Source organism: Pteropus alecto, unplaced genomic scaffold, assembly GCF_000325575.1.
Source record: "Pteropus alecto unplaced genomic scaffold, ASM32557v1 scaffold24, whole genome shotgun sequence".
Lineage (NCBI taxonomy): Eukaryota > Metazoa > Chordata > Mammalia > Chiroptera > Pteropodidae > Pteropus > Pteropus alecto.
The window spans coordinates 27,736,726-27,759,248 of NW_006439192.1; the positions used below are offsets into that span (position 1 = coordinate 27,736,726).

The window sequence follows — 22,523 nt, forward strand, 5'->3', positions numbered from 1 at the left end:
CAGATTCAGATATCAAATACAGGGACAGGCTAGAAAGAAAAAGGGAAAGAAACTGTGTAAGTTTCTTTTCAAAGGCTTGGGTGTAGGATAAGAACTAAGCACATCCAATGGCACGGGGCCACCCAGGGCAGGGGTGCGAAAGAAGAGACCCAACTATAGTAGCTCTTTTCCAAATCAGGCTCCTGAGGAGGAGTTATGGATGAAGGAAAGAGAAACTGGACAGCATCTACCTTAACTGTATCATTTCATCTTATAACCTAAACCATATTAGATTTTTTTTTTTAGGAAAATAAAGGCCTACTTCATAATTCATTACTAGGAATATTCTTAGCAATAGTGTAAATCTTTGGTAAAGAAATACCAGATAATCTTCAGGAGAAAAGCTGACTCATTAATAATAAATAAATAGAAGAGGTATCGAAAATAAGTTAAACAGATAAGCTGTCATTAAAATAAGGATGCCAGACAAAACAGCCAGTTTCGGGGGACGTAGCACTCTCCAGGCTGAGTATGCAGTCTTTCTGTGTGGATGGAAGAGAGGAGAACGGCACACTCCTGCGAAGACCTGGAATTGGCAGGGGAGGGCCGCATGCCTGGGTACACCACCCTTCAACTGGGAATCTGGATAACCCGGAAGAAGGGTCGATATGAAGCTCTGTCAGGTTCTAATGCTGCAACAACTACTGGTATAACCTGTTCCACTAGTTGGGAACCCTGCAAAAGGGAATTTTGATATGTAGTTTCACTAATTAGAGTCTGTAACATCTAAGTAGGTTGATTTACACTTCTGTAGGATTCATAAACATCAGCTTGGTGCTTTTTTCCTTTCAAAAACATTTGTATTTCATGTGAATCATGCCACCTTTTTACTTAAATATATTGCTTAAATAGTTTGCTTAAATATATTGAAACTATTTTGTTACAGTGATACTAAGGAGAGAAGCTTTCATTTAAGTATTCATTTATCGGGCACTTACGTGTTAATCACTGTTCTGACTATTTGGGACTCTGAGATGAAAGCCATTCTCTTTGATCTCAATGCTCCTCTGGGCTGATGCTCTCCTTTAATGCGAGGACAGACCCAAGTCTATTTTAACTTTTCGAAGCACAGTTAAGACCAGGTGGTAACATCTAACCAGATTTTATTGAAGGCCTTGGGATAGTAAAATGGAATTACAAAACAATAAAGGAAAACTTTAAACTGGCTACTAAATGTGGCTTCTGAATGTCATGGACTATCCTTTCCTATCCACCCTTTTAGTCCCTGACTTCCTATGTTTTAAGAGTAGCCGACTCTCCTTGAGAGGAATGCCCATGACCATGAACATCATCCTCCAAAATCCAGGCTCCCCAGCTTCTTTCTAAGGCCTCTCTGTGAGAGGAGGAACCTGCTTTCCCAGGCTCCAGCCCAAGGCTAGCTTCCCAGGAAACATCATAGTCTACAAAGGTACAACTCCATCTAAAAAAATGACAACTTTTTTGGGGGTTGACAATTTTCAACATTGTTAAGCAGAGCTCTTTAGCTCTGTCTTGAACCTCTCTGATGCTGAATCGCATCTTGACCTTTTCTTTCCACAAGTTCACACTGCACTTTCATTTTGCTGCTTTTTAGTCAGATTTATTTAAGTTTACTATATATATAGTATAATTCATCCATTTTAGTATACAGTTCTACAAGTTTTGACAAAAACGCCATCATGTTACCACCATCACAATTGAGAGGTAGAGCAATTTCTTCACCCCAAAAATCCCTCGTGTCCTTTTGTAGTCAACCTCCTCACACTCTCAGCCCCAGGGAAATACTGACCTGTTTTCTGTGTCTATAGTTTTGCCTATTCCATATTGTCATATAAATTGAATTGTATAGCAGATAGTCCTTTATATCTTATTTCTTTCACTTAGCATAATGAAATTGAGAGTCATCATGTTGTTCATATATACTGCAGTTCATTTATCCGTTCACCAGTTGAAGAACGTTGAGTTTTTCGTTTTTGATGATTATGAATAAAGCCACTTTAACATTTGCATACAAGTCTTTGAATGAACATACGTTTTCATTTATCTTGCATCAGTATCATGGGATCACTGAGTTGTATGATAAGTGAATACTTAACCTTATACACAACGGTAAATTGTTTTCTAAAGTAGTTGTACCATTTTGCATTCCTAACGACAATGTATAAGAGTTCCAATAGATCTATGTCATCAGCAGCACTTGGTATTGCCAGTATTTATGGACTTTTAAAAAATCTTGTTCATGTTAATAGATGCGTGGAAGTACTCCAGTGTAGTTAAAATTTTCATTTTTCTAATGATGCTGAGCATCTTTTCATGTGCTTATCTGCCATCCACAGCTTTTTTAGTGAAATGTCTGTTCAATTCTTTTGCCCATTTACTTATTGGATTGTTCGTTTTACTATTGAGTTTAAGGATTCTTTACATATTCTAGACCCAAGTTAACAGAAATCTGCTTTGCAAATATTTTCTCCCAAGTCTACAGTTTATCTTTTCATTTTCTTACTTTCTGTTTTAGTCAGTTTGGGCTGCTATAACAAAATACCATAGACTGGGTGGCTTAAACAACAGACATTTATTTCTCAGTTTTGGAGGCTGCAAGCTCAACATCAGATGCCAGCAGTTCCTGATGAGAGCCCTCTTCCTGGCTCTCTATGTCCTCATGTGTTGGAAGACAGAGAAATCAAGCTCTCTGGTCTCTTCTTATAAAGGCGCTAATCCCATCTGAAGACCCCACCTTTGTGACCTCATCTAAATCTAATTACCTCCCAAAGGCCCCATCTTCAAATACCCTGGGGAGTAGGGCTTTAACTTGTAAATTTCGGAGGGGATACAATTCAGTCTATACCACTATCTCTCAAAGAGGGTCAGTTCTTAATTTTCATAAAGGCCAAATTATTGATTTTTCTTTTATGGATCATGCTTTTGGTGTTGTATCTAGGAAATCTATGCCTAATCCAAGATCACAAATATTTTCTCTTATTTACTTCAGAACAATTTGCAATTGTAGGTGTTTTTGTTCAGGTCTGCATTTCATTTTGAGTTGTTACATATGGTGCTGGGTATCTATCAAGGCTCTTTCAGTGGTGGTAGTAGTAGTAGTAGTAGTAGTAGTAGTAGTAGTAGTAGTAGTAGTATTTGTATGTCAAATTGTTCCAGCACCATTTGTTTTAAAAGACTATCTTTTTTCCATTGAATTGCCTTTGTAAATTTTCAAAAATCAATTAATCTTAAATATGCAGGTTTATTTCTAGCTTCTCTATTCCGTTCCATTGATCTATGTGTTTTTGCTTTTAACAATACCACACTCTTGATTACTGTGGCTTTAACCTGTCTTCAAATTAAATGGCATAAAGCCTCCATGTTTTCCTTTTTAATAATTATTTTTTCTAGTCCTATGCACTGCCATACAAATTTTAGAATCAGACTGTCAATTTCTACTGAAAAAAAGGCTTCTGGTATTTTGATTGGGATTTTATTTAATCTGTATAAATCAGTCTGAAGAGAATTGACATTTTAACAGTATAGTCTTCTGATTCATGATCACGGTATTTCTCTTCTTTTATTTAAATCTTTAGTAACAATAGTTTTTGGTGTACAGGTCTTGTACATCTTTTGCTTAATTTATCCCTAAGTATTTTATATTTTCTATTTAATTGTATTGTTTTTAAATCCTATTTCTGATTCTTCACTGCTAGTATAAAATTGATTTTGTAGATGGACCTTAAATCTTGTGAACTTGCTAAACTCACTTATTTGTTTTAATAGCTTTTTGTAGATCCCTTAGTATTGTCTATGAATAAAAAGTTACTTCTTTCCAATTTAACTATTTTTATCGGTTTTTCTGATTTTATTGGTTGCTGTAACCAGAACCTCCAGAAATGTGACTAAAAGTTCTAAGAGTGAATATCCTTGCTTCTCTCAAATCTTAGTCTTTCACCATTGCGTTAGTTTGCCAGTACAGCCATAATAAAGCACCACTAACTAGGTGGCTTAGACAATAGAAAATAATTTTCTCACAATATTGGAGTCTAAAAGTCTAAGATCAAGGTGTCGGTGGGGTTATTTTTCCTGAATCCTCTCTCCTTGGCTTGCAGATGGCTCTCATCTCCCTGTGACTTCATATGATCTTCCCTCTGCCTCTGTATCCTAATCTCCTCCTTAAGGACATCAGTCATATTGGATTAGGACTCACTCTAATGATCATTTTAGTTACCTCTTTATAGCCCCTATCTACAAAAAGTCACATTGAGATACTGGTGGTTAGAACCTCAACATATGAATTTGGGGCAGGGCTTGATTCAGCCCATAATTAAATATGATGTTAGCTATAGGTCTTTGTAGATGCTCTATATCCTTATTAAAATTCCTTTTTATTTCTAGTTTCCTTAATATTTTTTTGAATCATAGATGAGTACTGAATTTTGTCAAATTTTTTCCTGCATCTATCAAGATGATTTTGCTTCCTTTTTCCATCTGTTAATATGGTGATTTTTACAAATTTTAAGCCAACCTTGTATTCTGGGAATAACCCATTACGCTGATTGATTTTTCAAGATTTAAGCCAATCTTTTATATCTAAGAATAATCCATTCAGTCATGATATATTATTTTTATATGTTGCCATTTTTTTTTTTTTTTTGTGGTGACATTAGTTAACGAAATCCGGTTTCACCTGAATATATTGCCAATTTTTATTTGGGAAAATATGTAATACCTTTGTGGTGTGCAGTACACTGAAGATGTGTTTGTGAGGAGAGATAATGTAAAAAAGCCTACTCAATCTTCACTTACTATAAAATGCAGAATAAACATATTTCTTCGAAATACCTAGGCAAATATCAAAAATAATTCAAAGAATTGAAACTAGTTGAAAGCAGGACTGGAGGGAAAGGTTGTTTTTACTGCCATTTTTTGTGCCATTTCACCTTTTTAAATTATGTGCACATTACTTTGGTAGAAGTAAAGCAACTTGTTAATTTTTTTAAAAAGTAAAGCCTCTCCATCGAGGCTAGTCATTTTTAATTACAAATCTTTGATTCAACTGGGATTTTATGTTGGTGCATGGGGTGCAAACAACTGGAACACTGTCTCTTTTCTCCCGAATATATAAATCCCAGAATAATTTACTGTGTGGTCCTTATTTTTTCCCTATGATTTGTGAATACTGTTATTTATATTAGGCTATTTCTGCACTATCTGTCTTTGCCCTGGTACCAAACTCATTTGAGCTACAGTGAGAATGAACGTACGGTGGTGGAGAAAAAAAGAATAAGGCGCAGGTGTATGAAAGCAGGTAAATATGTGGATGGGTTGGAAGAATTTGAGAGTAATGTCGAAAGTGCAACAGTAAAGAGTATTAGTAAAAACGAAGGCCTTGACACGCTGTCGTTCGAGAGCAAACATAACGTTTCACAGGCAGAATACCCTTGATGAGACACAGACACCATGCACCAAGGCAAGACGAGCCAGGCACAGGGGCTCGCGCTTTGATTTCTGGAGCCTGCGCCAGTTAGACAGCGATTGGTGGTGGCCCTGGGGGTGGGGCGAACGTCCCTCGCTGCTGCCTCCAGCCCCCTCACCCGGCGCTATGACGGCCAGTGCGGAGCAGCGGGCGCGACGGCCCGGAGTCGGGGTAGGAGTAGTGGTAACTAGCAGTAGGCATCCTGGTTGTGTCCTCCTGGGGAAGAGGAAAGGGTCATTTGGAGCTGGCAGTTTCCAACTTCCTGGAGGTCATTTGGAATTCAGGTAAGCAGCTACCTGACCCACCCGGCGATGGCGGAACATGCACGGAAAGAAGACCTCGCGCCGTGCGTGCGTGCGTGCGTGAGAACGCTGACGTAGTGTCGTTCGCGTTTCTGTTCTTCCGTTCGGGCCGCTGCGCCCAGCAGTCGGCGGACGGCAGGGGGCGCTGACATGGGATAGCGAAGAGGATTGCCTCACCTGGTAGTGAGCTGCGCTTTGCTGCGGCTGCGAAGTTCGTTTGTGAGATGATTTTCTTAGTTCTTAGGCAGAGGAGACTGAAAGGGGGTGGGGGGGGGATGTTTATAAACCTCGAGCAACGCAGTGTTGTCAGTTAAGACATTGGCACGGTTTCCTGGTGATTTAAACGTACGCTGTTATATTTACTAGTTCCTGCCCACGAAGGTGTGGTTGCGTTCTAACCAAGCGAATGGGCTAGTAAAAGTCTGAACTGCAGTTTCTCCATCTTTAAAATGGCAGAAGAGGACGAAGTCTCTCTCTTTGGTGTTCTGTGATTTGATGATATATCAGACTGACGAGGAAAGTTGGAGTTAAGAGGCAGTTCTACACAGGGTGAGGAAAGCCTGGGTTTGTGCTAAAAGGTGGATTCCGAACTGAGAGTAAGGTTCAAGTCAACAGCAGATAAACAGCATCTAAAGCATTCAGACCCAGTGCTTGTTTTTCCTTTAATATAAAAAGTTTCAAACATAGTAAAAGTAGTCAAAAGAGTGAATCCTCGTGTACCCATCACTCAGCTTGCTCTTGCCTCATCTTTACCGTTCCCCCCTTCCCACCTCCCCAACAGACACAACCCTTGTTTTCTAGTCTATTTCGAAGGAAATCTCATTCTATTATACCACCCCTAAATAGTTAAGTACATATCTGTAATAGACTTTTTAAAACATAACCACAATATTGTTTTACCCCTAACAAAATAATTCTTTAATCATACCCGGTCTGTGTCATTTCTCCAAGTGCCTTGAAAATGTGTTTTTACTGTTTTGTACCAGTTGAGATCAAAGGAAGGGCACATATCGCTTGTGATTAATAATTTTTTAAACCTCTCAGTCTGACAGGAACCCTTCCCCTTATTTTTTCATGCTATGCTGAAGAATATGGGTCCACCTGTTGTTTATAAAGTGTTAAAAGTAGAGACTTGATCCTAGGGCCCTCTAATCAGACTTTGTTCTTTATAAACTGGAATTCTTATGATCTTTTAGCACATGGAATTTTTTTTAATGGTCTTAAGAACTTTAAAAAGCACCAGTAAGTTTATCATTTTCAGATAATTAAGAGAAGCCATCAGTTAATAATAAAATTTCTAAATTGAGAAACAAATGCCCAGACAGGAAGACCATATTATAGTTTTTCAGCTGTCTGTGGACATTTAGCTAAACTTAGATCACAAACTAAGCACTGGTTAGAATGAATAATTACTAGAGTAACTGCTACAGATAGCTATCCTAATAATGCAAGAAAGCATTGGAGTCTTTACTCAGATATCGATCTTGGCCAACATTGAGCTTTAATGAGTTTTTTACTAAGTGCTAGATATTACACTAAGTTCTTCACATGTATGCCTTTAATTACCTTTATATAACTGATATACTGAGTAAGCTAAATTTGATAGAAAAATGGGAAATGGCTTTATTTTCTCCTTTCGTTGTTTTGAAATATGATTTGTTTTTCCCTTTTCTGCTGCTCCATTTCCTGCAAATTCTATTGTTTTCCTGTCTCTTGATTGTAAAAATAAATCACACATTGGTCATTATGATCCACCTCCAAGCATTTATCTCTCCCCTGTGGTGGAGAAAGGCGGTGGGCCATTCTTCTGCTCTTTTTCTACCTCCTCTTCACTGCTTCTGGTTTCCTTCCTTCTCCATTGTGTTGTGGGAAGGGAGACGGCAACCTCTCACAAAACTGGTGGTGCTATGGTCCGTCCATTGGTGCCCTCTGGGTGCAGTATTCACATGTGTGCTCTCTTTCTCAGGATATGTTTGTTGGTCGTCTAGAAGCCCTTCAGGGATTTCAACACTGCACAGTTCCCTGACATAGGTGACTGACCAGCTCACCACCTACATTTTTTTTCTGCTGGGGTCTGTTGTAGCATCTGCTTGGCCCTAAGGAAATTCACAATGGGAATAATGCTTTCACTGCTGCCGTTTGTCCTTATTCAAGCATTGTGGGCTGCTCTAGCCAGTCTCATTCCTTCCAAATTCCCAGAGTGGGCATAAGCATCAGCCTCTGTGTTTGTATGCATCCCTACACACCAACGGACACGTTTCAGACTTACCAAAGAGTCCTTACCGTCCTACCCGCTCTACGCTGATGCGCTGGGCTAGGCCAGTGAGTTTCCACAAGTCACCAAGCTTGTCTTCAGTTGGGGAGGAACACGCTAGTATCTCCTTCTTGGGAGTCACCCCCAGTCTCTGGGAGGAATTCTCCTGGAGCACCCCTCGCTTGGCTTAGAGGCAGAGGTGGTCCCTAGTCGAGAAGAAGGAAAACATTCCTACCAGACTGAAAACACAACTTTCCTTCCTCCCAGAGATTTGTCTTTCTCTGTAGACTGGATAGGGCGAGGGTCAAAAGAAAAGTCTGGCCTTCCTTAGTAGACCTGAGAGTTCACATGGCGTGGGTTTGTTCTTTTGCTGTCCTCTTTGGAATTTAAAGGTGTGTATTGCCTATCGTTCTCAATTTTGAGGCTTAAACTGAAATCCTGAGATTACAGGAAAAGACACAGTTCACTTTTTGATATGTTACAACAACCCTATGAGACACTAACCTTGTTCTCTTTTTACCTATCCAGGGTAGATAGGGATGGACTTTGAACTCAAACCTAGATCTAGTTGACTCCAAAGCCAGTGCTCTTAACTAATGTACTAAACTGCTTCTTGGTTGCATTCTGCTTCCAGGCATGTGAACTAAATATTCTTTTGTTGATCTTGTTCATTGTGAAGTCCTTTTTGTCTTCAGATAACTAGATATAGCATATGCAGAATGTCAGAGGCAGAGTTTGATTGTTTTAAGGCATGACCCAATTACAGTTCTTTTTGCTTTACACTATAAATTTTTAGCCAAGAATTTCTAGCCAAAATAAAAAAATAAAAAAATTCTAGAATTATAAAATCAAATATAATAATGTGTTTCTGTTTTCCAGTGAAAGCTGGGAAGAATGTGCTCAAAGAGAAACCTGGGAAGAAGCAGCTCTTCACCTGAAAAATGTTCGTTTTGCCTCGGTTGTGAATTCCTTCGTTGAGAAAGAGAATTACCATTATGTCACTATATTAATGAAAGGAGAGGTGGACGTAACTCACGATTCAGAACCGAAGAATGTAGAGCCTGAAAAGAATGAAAGTAAGAATTATCTATAACAATGCATTTTTTTAGGAGAGCACATCACCTGAAGGAATATTACATTATGTTGCCATATGAGGAGAATTAGATTCTCTTTGTATAGAAACATAAATATACTTAAATCCTGGAGTTAAAAGGACATAGTGGGAAAGAGAACTGGCTTTGGAGCCAGACTACTTGGTCTGCATTCCAGTTCTTTCACTTAAGCTTTGCAACCTTGTGCAAGGTCTCATCGTCTCTAAACCTCTTGTCTCACCTGTGGTGACAGTGACTCCCTCAGTTGCATGTTGTAAGGGTAAAGTAAGGTAAGACCTATAAAGAGCCTACGGAACACAGTATTCAGTAATTATTAGTTTCATTATTTGTGTTTAATTTTGTTACATATTCTGATTTTAAGTAAAACATTTAATGTGCCTTCCTCAGTTTTCTCACCTATGCAGGAGGGTAATAACTTTTATAGAGAATGGTTAACCTGTCAAAACAGTCGAATTAAATGCTCTGAAAGCTTTAATGGCAATAACTGATTTTTTTTTACTGCATGTTAAGCATTGTTCTAAGGGTTTTGCATGTATCATCTCTCTTCAAGTTTCATAAAATTCCTTGAGAAAAGGAACTAAAGAGAAAAATAACAAACTTAGTGAATATATTATTTGCCATAGGAAACCTTATCCAAGTGCTCTCATGTACTGGACCTTCCCTCTAAACATTTAATTTCTTTTCTAATATGGAAGAATCTTTTAATTCAACAAATACCCATTGAGCACTGTGTGCCGGACACTGTTCTAGGCAGGCACTAAAGAAACAGTGCTATATAAAACAAAGTCCCTGCCCTCATGGACTTTACATGTTAGTGGGGGCAAAGGCAACAAATTAGCAGATATTTTATAATAGTGATGATAAAGAATAAGAAGAAAAGCTGTGTAAAGAGTGTGCTGTATGAGTGCTGTATCAGGGTGGTCAAGAAGGGCCTCTGAGGAAGGGCCATGTCTGCAGAGGCCTGGTGGAAGTGACGTTTGTAGAATGAATAAATCATGTCTAAAATATTTCGCAGATTGATTTGATTTAGTGAACAGAAGGGCATGTTCTATGCAGAGGCCTGTTGAGTCATACAAAATTTTTATAAAACACTTGGAATCACCTAAAATGAACTAGCAAAGTCTGAGCTATTTTTATTCACAACACCTCAGACAACAATGTGTGGATTTTTTCCTCATACCAATCCATTCTCCAACTCTCCAGACATCAATTGGCTGTTCTATAATTCAATTCTATTCTGACACTATCTGCCCAAAGTCAGTGTCAGTTCAAGAAGTTAGAAGAGCTCAGTCCCACAGACTGCCCCCACTTCAAACGCCATGTGGAAGGCCTGGCCCGTAATTTTGACCACATGGATTTAATTAGTTCCCACAACTTCCTCTCAGGTTCAATAATTTTCTAAAATGACTTACAGGAAAATACTTATATTACCAGTTTATTATAAAGGATATAACTCAGAAACAGCCAAACGGAAGAGATGCAGAGGGCAAAGAATGGGAAAGGGGTATGGAGCTTTCATGCCCTCTCTGCCGTGCGTGCCATCCTCCCAGCACATGGATGTGTTCACCAACTCGGAACCTCTCCAAACTGAGTTGTGTAGGATTTTTATGAAGGCTCCATCACTAAAGAACCTGTGGTTGATTAAATCACTGTCCGATGGTGATTAACTCAGCCTCAGTCTCCCCCTTCCTTCCCTAAGGTGAGGTCCAGAAATGGCCAAAAGTTCCGCACTTATAAGCATGCCTTTGTCTTTCTGGTGACCAGCCCCCATTCTGAAGATGGCCCCCAGCCACCAGTCATCTCATTAGCAAAAACTAAGGTATGGTTGAAAGGGGCATATTATGGATTACAAAAGATGTTTCATCTCTGTCACTCAAGAAATTATAAAGATTTTAGGGTCTCTGTGCCAGGAAAAAGGGATGAAGAACAAATATGTATGTATTATATCACAGTATCATACAAAGAAGCACCCCAAAAGTATCCAAAGGTCTTTGAATGGACTAGGGTACAATTAAAATTATTCATGACTAAGGAAATGGAAGGTAGGAGAGGCAGGTAGGAAATGTCCCAGTTCATTGGGGGTGTTCTCTACAAGTTCCCCCATCTCTCACACCCCTAAGTATCCTGGATAAAATGAACAGGAGAGGGGAAAGCCCAGGACAGTAATAGTGGAAACAAAAATCAGTAGTCGTGACATTCTGAAGCTCTGGGGAGAAAAGCAGTTTATTAATTGGCTTTTAAGTATTAAATTGAAATTTAAATATGCATATTTCCATTTTAGTATTTTTTGTAGGACTCAATTTATGTTTTTATGAAGCAAAATATATTACATATAACAGAATTTTTTAAAATTAGTTTTGAGGTATAATTTATTCAGGTAATAAGCACAATTTTTTATTATTTTAAGATAGAGCCCTTGACTTGAATAAACATTTCCTTATTTTTATCTTTTCTATGGGCATAATATCCTGAGACTAGAAGACACAGATGTGAGGGTGCTGTTACCCCAGGGTGTGAAAGAATTCACAAAGTTAGGAAGTAAAAGGTTTATTCACTTTCCAAGAGAGGAAGGGGGCCAGGCATTAAGAGTAACCCTGGCAAGGGGTTTGAGTTTTTATTGGGTTATAAAGGGCAAGGCAGCTGATGTTTGTAAACAGCTCTGCAGATTGGCAAGAAGCTTGAGTTTTCTTTGCTGTTATCTGAAGGGAGGTACCCAGGGTGTAGTTAATTAACTACAGGCTTGCTTGTCTTGGTATTTTTCCCAGCCCTGTGAACTTAAGTTTGAGGAAAATAGTTAGAGGGGCCTTGGGGTCTACTTGCATCTGTAGATTGTTTATTTTGGCTGATAGTCAGTGCTGACTCTGGCAGGAGCTCAAGGATCTACAGATTATATATTTCAGCTGATAGCGGAGCTGGTTCTGGCAAGGGTCCAAAGCTTGTTAGGAACTGAGCTGTTTGTCCTTTTAACAAATATGATGAAATAGTTGTTTTTCATGCTTAGTATCCTTCACAAGAAGCAGATATGGAGAGCATTCATTAATAGAGAAGGTGCTGAGGAGAAAGCGGACTATCTTAGCTTTCACCTAACAAGTCACGTTCACCCAGCCCGCCCCCTTTCTATAGCATCAGCCCTCTCCCTGCCCCGTCTGGCCTCTGGAGGGATTTGAGTTGGTGAACCCTGGTCAAACCATAACTTCCCATCGTGCTCTTTCGAGTTGCAGACCTGTATTTCCAGTCGCCTTCTAGGTATGTTCCCCTAATGCTCAGAAGTCATCTCAAATTCAGTTCAACGATTCAACTTAAATCATACTTTTTTGTCCATTAATGAACTTTGAATTCATAAAGAACAGATATTTTGACTCATTTACCTTTGACTCTTCTGGGCCTGGCACTGTGTCTGGCTCAGTGTTAGAATGTGCTGAAGAAAAGAACCAGGGGATGAATATACAAAGCACACCTCTTGCTGTGAGGTTCTCTAATATGGTATCTAGATTGGCCTCTCCCTCTCTTTCTCCCCACTCTCCCCTCTCCCCTCTCCCCTCTCCCCTGCGATATGATGACAATTGCCCCTCTCCCCTCTCCCCTCTCCCTCTCTCTCTCTGTTAGTGTGTGGTTATAGTTGCTGATCAACCCTTCCTGAACTTGTCCCAATTTCATGGATTCTCTGTCCCCTACCTTCCCAGAGTAAAACTACATAACCTTTGTATTTTATAGGAAGAGGAATAGTTAATGGAAGAAACAGTAATTACACATAGGTACATTCTTGTAGTTAAAAGAAACTTACTTCGAACATGGAGTGTACATCTTTATACACCTGTCATGAGCATCTGCTTTCATGTAATTTACATTTAAATTATCAAAGAAAATACTATTTCCTAGGATGTTTTTCTAGGATCTCATGTATTTTACAACTAATAGACACTGTTAAATCTTTCTTGTTTGAATAGGTTTTTTAAAAAATCAGCCCCTAGAATTTGTCTTTCTAGTTAAAATATACTGTGGCAGAGAATATTTTTTATTCTCTGCATAGCTTCCACTACTTTTTTAAGAGATGGAGGAGAGCTTAGAAATTTTGTTATCTACCTTATTTAAAAGTGAAGAAACTGGTTTATTTTAATATAGTGTAACCTGTAGTATATAAAGTTCTGTGGATTTTGTTCAGCCAAATATTTAAATGAAAATTGAATCATACTAAATCTGGGTTTTGCCACAATGTGGTCCTTGAAAACTTGGCTTCATGTACAAATAATGGTATGCCCTAAATGATCATTATATTCTTAAGATCTTCATTCTAAACACAACTTGTGCTTGTACAGCCAACTAATGCATAGCATCACTATTGTACTTCTTTTATTGGTAGCAAATTATTTTTAAATTGAATTAATGTTTTTTCTAAGTGTAGGTTAACTTGCCAAAATAAATAGCCTTTGCTTCCTTTCAAATAAATTCATTTGGTATCTTTCTTTTCTAGGTTGGGAGTGGGTTCCTTGGGAAGAGTTTCCTCCATCGGACCAGCTTTTCTGGGCACTACGTTGTTTAAAGGAGCAAGGCTATGATCCATTTAAAGAAGATTTGGATCATCTGGTAGGATACAAAGGAAATCATCTCTAGATGAACACGAAGATTTCCTGATTAAAAAAATAAAAGACAAAATAAGGTCTGCCTAGAGCATGAAAAATACATTTTATCGAAAAAGTTTCATATCATTGCCAGTTGATTTTCAGTGTCTTAATGTACCTACCACCCTTTCAGCCAGTACTTGTTGAAGGTTTTCTGGGGTTATGTCATGAATTGTATTCGAGACTCAGAATGGGTGATAAATGGCAGTGTTGTGTCTACTCTGCTTTCCCCACTTCCCTATGGTGTTTGCCGTGTAACTCGTCCTTCCCAGTTTTCATGGAGCGCCGTAGACTCTCCCTTCGTGTTTAGTTCAAATAGAGGTCCTAATCCAAATGCGAATACTATGTCCCTGTACCATGTTTATTGATTTTCCCCTTCTATCTGAAACAAAAGTTTTTTGAAACTAAAGTGAACAGGATAGGTTATTAGGGCATTTTCCTAGGTTTCTGATTGGTAACCTAAACCAAGAGAAGTGAGACAAACCTTGTAGGATCTGTATTCTGTCATTAAGATTAAGAGGCCTTCTAACTTTGGATTTCTTACTGAATCTCTGTGAGACCTAGCATGCTTATATGCAAAACAGGGAGATTAAACTAGGGCACTGGATCTCAAAGTGGTGTCTGGGGAAGTCCTTGAGACCTTTCAAGGATACTCAAGATCAAAGCTGTTTCTGTAATACTAAGACATGATTTGCCTTTTTCACTCTCATTCTTTCATGAGTATACAGAGGTTTCCTGATGCTGCATGATGGATGGTATTGAAACCACCTGAATACAAAAGCAAATGTGAGAATCCAGCTCTCTTCTATCAGACCAGACATTAAAGAAATTTGCAAAAATGTAAAACAGTGTCACTCTAATCACCGTTTTTAGAAACATGGTTATTTTTCATATGGATTTTTATGTTAACGTGATAGGTTTTTGTTATTTGTAAATTAATAAAAAAATTCTTAAAATTTCTGAGTTTTACTTCTTAATATGATAAATATCACTAGATAAAATGCTACAAAAAAACCAAAACTTTTTTGGGGTACTCAGTAGTTTTAAAGAATATAAAGGAGTTTAAACCAAAAAGCTTAAGAACTGCTGGATTAGACACATCCTTTTATGAGTCCACTTCCATAAAATCCCATGCTTCTCGGGCAGTGACATTTGAGTTTTGCCCTCTTAAAAGACTTAAGTACAGTTGTAATACATGCTGCAAAAGAATCTTTTTCCAATAACTGGATATCATTTATTAAGTTCTAATTGTTTGGTTTTTCAAAATTGTATTGTACATTTTATACTTTACCATTTGTAAATCTCATTTTCTATTTTAATTTTACATCTTTAATGTTAGAATGTTTGAGGAGCTCAACTATTATAAGTGTATATTCCTTGAACTTTAGATACACTGATGAAATTCACACAATTCTTTCTTCTCCTATTTGATTACTCCATATCCTTCTGTGCTTTGCTCATTATTTTTACTCCCATCCTCAGTTAACTTAATTCTGTCCATGGCTTCTTCCAACATGGTAGACATGTGAGGCTTGGTAAGAAACCAGACAAGTCTTATTAATGGAACTGTCCCATGAATTTATCTCAAATGTAGTTGATTGAGAATTCATCGAGATATCTCTTTATGCTAGTACTTATCCAAGCAGATATTTTATAGCTTCAAAAACTTATCACAATCCTATATAGTTTTACCATATCTTCTACTTTAAATTTATAATAAACAGACTAAGGAGCTTGTGAGATTTAATTCACCCAGCTAAACATGAAGGCTTATTTCAATGGAAAGATAAAAACTAACTATAGCTCTTATTTATAGTAAAAAGATAAGAGTTTCATATTAGAAGGGATTGTATTTACCTCAGCATCTAATATTCTTAGTTGACATCCAGTAACCACTCGGTAAATATTTCTCTAAATGAGTGAATGAATGGAACAGGATTTAGAATTCTTATGTAAACAGTTGATTCTTAGGCAATGCTTTCAGAATTGCCTTTAATAGAACTAATGTTGACTACTAGCAATGTTCTCATAAAATTAAATGTCAGCTGGAGTTCACGAAGTGTACCTCACTCTGCCAGGACGAGTCTGATGTCTCTTTATCACTTTGCTAAATCAAGCCCTGCAGTGTCCTTTATCCCAAGATGGGCAGGTGTTCCAGAACTCACTTGGGCAACATCCCAGCAAAAGTCATAACGGTGGAGCATGACATGAATTCAGCCTCCCCTGGATCCAATTGGAAGAGTCACTTTGTTATCTGTACTGCCAGCTTTCCAAATAAGACAAATACTTTCAGATGTAGTATGTGCTTTGAGGCAACAAGAATCATGTTATCCCAAGACTAGAGAAGGAAAGCTCAGGGAGTCATCCATATGGGAGAAAACTCACAGTTTTCTTCCAACATAAAGTGTTGATACTGTCTTCCTATTTTATTTTAAATAATTAGATTATTTGCACATAGAATTCGCTGCTGCACTTGAGTAGTGTTTATGAAAAATGCAAATTAAAGATAACACTACATATTGATTGAAAGGTGCATACCAAGTCTATTTTATGGATTTCAAGACACAGATGTTCATACTTAAGGTCCTCATAAACATTTAATTTTGTATCTACCGTGTGCCAAGTACTGTGATAGGTACTTAATGATATTTATATTAATAATATTAAATCTGTCACGCTACCTTAATCGCAAATTTCCATTCTAGGTTTCCCCTATTTTTATGTTTAAAATGTTTAAGTAGGGCTTTTTGCATAATATTGCATAATAGCTTTATATGCAGCAATGTATCACTCCTTATTTTTCAGAACAATTTATGGGCAAAGGAACAAAGTAGCAAGCAAGCCAAGCTTGTCGCCAGCTTCAGTTTCACCTGATACTGCTGTCCTCTATTTTCTTAGCAGATTCGCTTTCCGCCTATTCTTTGATGGCTCCCCAAACATTACCTAGAGCTCAGACCCTTTTCCTAAACTCCAGACCCAGTCACAAACCAGTCATCTCTACCTAAGATTCTCCATGTCCTTCTAACTTGGTGTGTTCCAAACTGAATCTCCTCTCAGAGAATGACTTTATCATCTGCTGAGTTTCTTAGGTTAGATTCCCTTTCCCCACATACGGCACTCACTCTGTCTTGTTTATTCTGTTTATTTCATGTCTCTTGAATCCATCCTCCATCATATTGTCCCAGGCTCCTCTCCCACCTTAACCCTCTGACTTATTTTTGATGTTACTCTGAGAGTGACTTTTCAAAAACATAAATTTGATCATGTCTCAAACTTCTTTTGAAGTTCTCCATCTGTAGGATAAAATCCTTAATCTGACATGCAGGGGCTTTTATAATTTCCCTAGACTAACTTTCCCATCAAACACCCATCACTTTCTCACACCCACACTCAGGCATATTTCCTTGTGCTCCCTCAGATGTACTATGCAGTTTTCTACCTCTTTGCCAGTGTCCCTGCAGCTTCTTCTGAACTGAATGCCACTCACACCCTCAATCTGCCTTAACATAGCCTTACCAGTTTTTAATACCTCAATTCAAGAGTTCCTCTGTGATCCCTTCAGGACTCAACCTAGCAGACTGTCATACTACGCCTTACACAATTTCTACTGTATCCTAACTTCATAGGTGGCTTTTGAATTAGTCTCTGGGCTTAAGTGATATGTGACATGTTATGTTCTTCTAAAGTCACCCTCTTTTATCTTGAATAACTTGATTTAAATTTCTATTGGGTCAAATTCCCTTCCAATGCATTTATGAAGCAATAGATTCTGCAGATAAAATTCTCCCAAATGCGCCTTGTCCTTAAAAATGGCTGAAAATAGACTCTCACCTATATTGCATAGTTTACGTAAACGCTATTTGTATGCATGCAGAAAAAGCATTTTGACATTTTAGGGATCAAGTGGGACTCTCAGAGGATATTCACTGTGGCTGAGCACAGCCTTTGATTACTTGAGGTCTTGGGCTTGGTTCATCGATGGTAAGTACTTGGATATTGTAGCACACATGATGTTATATTCTGTTGATTGCTTATCTCCCCGGTAGAAAGTAAGCTCTTTTAGGCTAGAGACTTTTAGTCTGTTATCTACCTAGCAGCCAAAGTAGTGTCGGGTAATACTAAATGCCCAATGTATACTGGTTAAATGAAGAAAATGACTTAGTATTTCTTGACCAGTCCTTTTCCTGGGCCAGAATGAAACAAGTAGCACTGAGGATACTCACAGCAGGACATGCAAATACTGCATTCCAGCTATTTGCAGAGACATAAAGGAGAGCTATAGGGAGAAAGGAGTTGGAATCTGAAATAGGAGCAGAGGAGATGCCCTGCTAAAGATGTGCACAAAGTCCAAAACTAAGTGGAGACACTAAAACCCAGATGTCACTTTACTAACGATGAGGAATAATGAGGACAAGTTACTGTATTGTCGACAAAACTGCTAAATAACTTGTATAGGAACTGTACAATGGGTTCTATATTTTAAAAGATATAATTATGCGATTGTACGTATTTGAGAATACTTTTAAGTTGTGTTTTGTTAGTGGGAATAAAGTGTATTGAATCAGTGGAATTAGATAAACCTGTAAGATGTTTCAATCAACAAGATATTGGGATGTAGAGAAAGAGACTGTTTAGATAAGATACTCTTGCAACACCAAGAGAGGTAAGCCAGCAGCACAGTTGGAAGTCCAGCCAGTAGGAGCCATGGTCTGGCTTGGCCTACCCAGGGGAGCAGTTGGGTGGCCTTTGGGAGGAACTTGTACAGAGGAAAATGATGAAGATTATGAGGAAGGGCTTGAATTGTCCACAAAAGATATACATTAAGGGTATACGTTGAGAACTGCTGGATACACACCTTTTTTTCGCCCTCTGCCTGGTTGCCACCAGTGAAAAGGGCTCTCAACCTCCCATTGCCTCACGTTGCTTCATGCGTCTGTCTAATTGGCATTGCTACGTGAAAGGACTCCTGGGCTGGCAGAATTTTCATTTTCTTAACAGCTTTGAACAGGCTGAGCTTACAAATATAGTAGCCCACTGCCTTAATCACGCTGCCCGTCCATGTCACCATCAAAGGGTAGAATTCAAATGGCAAAGGGCTCTTAACCTCCCATTGCCTCACGTTGCTTCATGCGTCTGTCTAATTGGCATTGCTATGTGAAAGGACTCCTGGGCTGGCAGAATTTTCATTTTCTTAACAGCTTTGAACAGGCTGGGCTTACAAATATAGTAGCCCACTGCCTTAATCACGCTGCCCGTCCATGTCACCATCAAAGGGTAGAATTCAAATGGAAAAGAAAAAATAGGTGGCCAACAAGACTCAGTAACAAAAGATGCCACAGTGGGCAAGGGTCAAAATGAGGGAGTAAAGGGTAAAGGGATGAAGAGTTTGGAACCAGGGAAACAGGACTGGGTCGGTACAACAGGGGGGTGTTGTAAAGCTCTGAGTGGTCACCTCACACCCCAGCTATTACTGTGCATGGACTTCTCTCACAGGCCACCCCAGATGAAGTGTTGGGGAGCCTGGCTGACTGACGGGAAAGACTAGAAGTGTGGCAGCCAGGAGCCATAGTGTGTAACCTGTGGTTAGAACCATGGTAGAAAGATCACTAGCTCAGCAGCTAATTTTACTCCCTAAGAGCTTGTTTTATGTGGCATCTATCAAAATGGGCAAGCAGTGTAACCAATAGTATTTATTAAGCAATGTGCTGTGCTAAATAAAAAAGGCTTTTGGGGTATCCTTAATGCCTAGCATAGTACCTGGCATATTAATAAGGCTTCATTAATATCTGAATCTATTTGAAAGATAAAATTATGGAAACAAGATGATAGCAAATTAAAGTGACATGTTTTTAAAAAATATTTGATGTATAGTATGCATACAGTATCTCAATAAATTATTATAAAATTAACACAATTATGTACTACCTAAATCAAGAAATAAAACATTTCACCAGCACCCCAAAAGTTCCTTCTCCTGAAGGTAACCACTGTGACCACCATCTCATCATAGATTAGTTTGTTTTTAATTTGCTCAAAGTAGAATCATACTGTGAATGAAAAAGGGGCTATGCAATAAACCTGACAAACTCAGAGGGGCCATATGGCAGGCCTGATAAGCTCAGTGATGAAAAGTAACCACACAGGACAGTCTGACCACAAATTCCTAACTGGATAGTTCATAGCAGGTAGTCACATCCCAGGCCTGTAGCTTCCTTAGCAAAGGTCCATCTTCACTGTGAGCCCTGTCCGTTGTTCTTGAACATCTATAATATACCTTTGAAATGTCAGAGTAATTTTCTTTTCTAGACCCCTTGAAGGCACAACTACAGGAACCAGAACATAAGACCACCAGAGCATGAGACTAGAGAACCCCTCATTGTCATCTTCACCCCTACCCTGCACACCATCTCTACAGGATGTGAATGTTACTATCCTGTACCCACCAATGTAAAAAAAGTATGTAGTTCTCCATTTTGCCTTTATTCAGTCCTAGAGATGGCCCCACCCACAGCTATGCTTTCTCCTGCCCCCTTAATCTACCACCCTCCTTAGGTCTTATCCTTTGATTCTAATGTATAAAGAAGCTGTAAAGCTGCCATTCTCTGGTGCATTTGAGATCTTACTCCCCAGCATATGTCATCAGTTTAGCTCAAAAAAATGCATAAAAATTCTCTATAGGTTTGGACATTTCTTATGTTGACAATATGCATTTTTGTAACCAGCATCTTTGAGTCAACATTGTTCTTGAGATATTTACCTATGTTGTGTAGCTATGGTTTATTAATTTTGTATGTAGTATTTCATCATTTACATATACCAAAGTTTAATCTAATCTAATATTGATAGTCATTTGTGTTTCTTCCAGCTCGGGGTATTACAAATAAAGTCACCATAAGTATGTGTATATGCTTTTTTTGGTATGTACTTCTTTCTGTTGAATTTTTCAACATTGTGGTTTATGCCAGTATAAGAATTGTCCAAACCCATACGTATGAGTGAAATGCTCAGCCTGATTCCATCTTGTTCGAGCCTGCTTTGCTCCCATCGCCTTTATGTTAATAGCTTCTGATTATTCTTACATGTAGCATTAGAATAATTCTGCTTGCAGCTTGAGTTTTACAAAAACAGCCCCTTCCCAGAAACTGCCTCTCAACAAGAAAAGGGAAGTATGGATTGTTTACAATCTTCCTCAGACCTCTGCTGACACTCACATCATACTGTCAATCAAACTCAAACCCCTCCTGTTTCCCTTTTCCATTGATCTAAAAGCAGCCTGAATTCTATACTTTCTTAAAGTGATTCTTTGGGACGCTAGTCCGCCATCTTCTCAGCTTGCTGGCTTTCCAAATAAAGTCGCTTTCCTCGCCCCAGCACCTGGTCACTCCACTCACTGGCTGTTGTGCTGCGAGCGTTATGAAATTGGACTCGGGTTACATGTAGAGAATTTTTATGAGTTTATTCGAGCCAAACTGACAATTGCTGGGAAGTAAAATCTCAATGAATTGAAAAACTGCTCTGAAGAATGGCAGTTTTGCAGCTTATTTTATACATTAGAATGAGAGGAGAAATGAGGGGGGTTACATGAAATCCACTGGTGGTAGATTAATGGGGTGGGATATAGCAAAGTGGGGAAATCTCTGAGGATAAAAAGCAAAATGGAGAGACAATTTTTTTTACATTGGTGGGTGCAGGATAGTTAATAATTAACAGCACATAGAGATGGTGTGTGGGGAACAAGATGACAATGAGGGGTTCTACGGTCTCATGCTCTGGTGTGGTGGCTGAAAAATTTCAAACATACCAGAAGCAGAAAACAGTACAATCAACTTCCATATACCCTACACCCAGATTCAACAAGCACCAAGATTTTGCTGAATTTGCTTGAGCTCTATTTGCCCCACTGTTTTCCTTGATTGTATATTTTTATAATTAGCCAGCAAACATTTTATATTGATTATGTAATGGACACTATGGAATGACTGTAATTTATATATACTGGCATGTCGTTAAAGCTAATTAATATTAATACAAAGGTAAAAAAATTGAGCCGAGATAAAATGTTACAATTCCGAATTAGGATACTCATTTCATACCTAATATATTATTCAAAATGCCAATTTAAAAGCATAATTATGTTCCTGGGAAATTGTAGGTTGGAAGACAAATATTTTTCTACAAGGATCATGTTTCATTTAAATAACCAAAGGGAAAAAAGTTGAAAAAAACTGAAAAAAGTTGAAAAAACTCAGTTCATTGGAAGGACATCAGTGAGATTACTAACAAAAAAATACAGCGGCATCTCAGGAAATACACATTTTATTCTCATTTTTTAAAAAGATAAATATGTTAATTTTCATAAAAAATAAAAATCTACATAAAAATGTTGATATATCTGGGTTAAATACTATTTTATCTTCTCCTTTGTGCTTTACTATATTTGCTAAATGTTCCACAAAGGATGTTGTGTTACTATTGCAGTCAGAAAAAAGTGACAATTGTCTAAATTTATCAATTGTCTAAAATTGGTAAGTCAAGATAAAATTGTATAACCATATATTTAAATATGGAGGTTAACCACTAGAGGTTAAAAGTAGATAAAAATGATTCTTTCTGGGAACTGCAATAAGAGGGAAGGTTAAGACAGACAATGTTTTATATTCTATAACCTTTGTTATAACATTCTAAGATCAGACATTATTACGCTAAGTTTTAAAAAATTATTTTAAAAAACCCCACTTCATTCCATATCTTCTAAGA

General features: G+C 38.2%; 1 protein-coding gene across 1 annotated transcript; it reads left to right on the forward strand.

Annotated features, from left to right (window-relative positions):
* The first annotated feature begins 5,559 nt into the window (after window positions 1–5,559).
* Window positions 5,560–14,725, forward strand: NUDT15 (nudix hydrolase 15). Its single transcript, XM_006916439.3, has 3 exons — window positions 5,560–5,763; window positions 8,915–9,111; window positions 13,619–14,725. The coding sequence occupies exons 1-3, from the start codon at window positions 5,606–5,608 to the stop codon at window positions 13,756–13,758; spliced, it is 495 nt and encodes a 164-aa protein (XP_006916501.1). The 5' UTR covers window positions 5,560–5,605; the 3' UTR covers window positions 13,759–14,725.
* The last annotated feature ends 7,798 nt before the right edge of the window (window positions 14,726–22,523 follow it).

Bases quoted from the DNA above. Each gene is read 5' to 3' on its own strand.
- NUDT15 (XM_006916439.3), top strand. From the start codon at position 5,606: ATGACGGCCAGTGCGGAGCAGCGGGCGCGACGGCCCGGAGTCGGGGTA. The intron at 5,764-8,914 runs GTAAGCAGCTAC...TCTGTTTTCCAG, and splicing joins GGAGGTCATTTGGAATTCAG to TGAAAGCTGGGAAGAATGTG. The intron at 9,112-13,618 runs GTAAGAATTATC...TTTCTTTTCTAG, and splicing joins AGAGCCTGAAAAGAATGAAA to GTTGGGAGTGGGTTCCTTGG.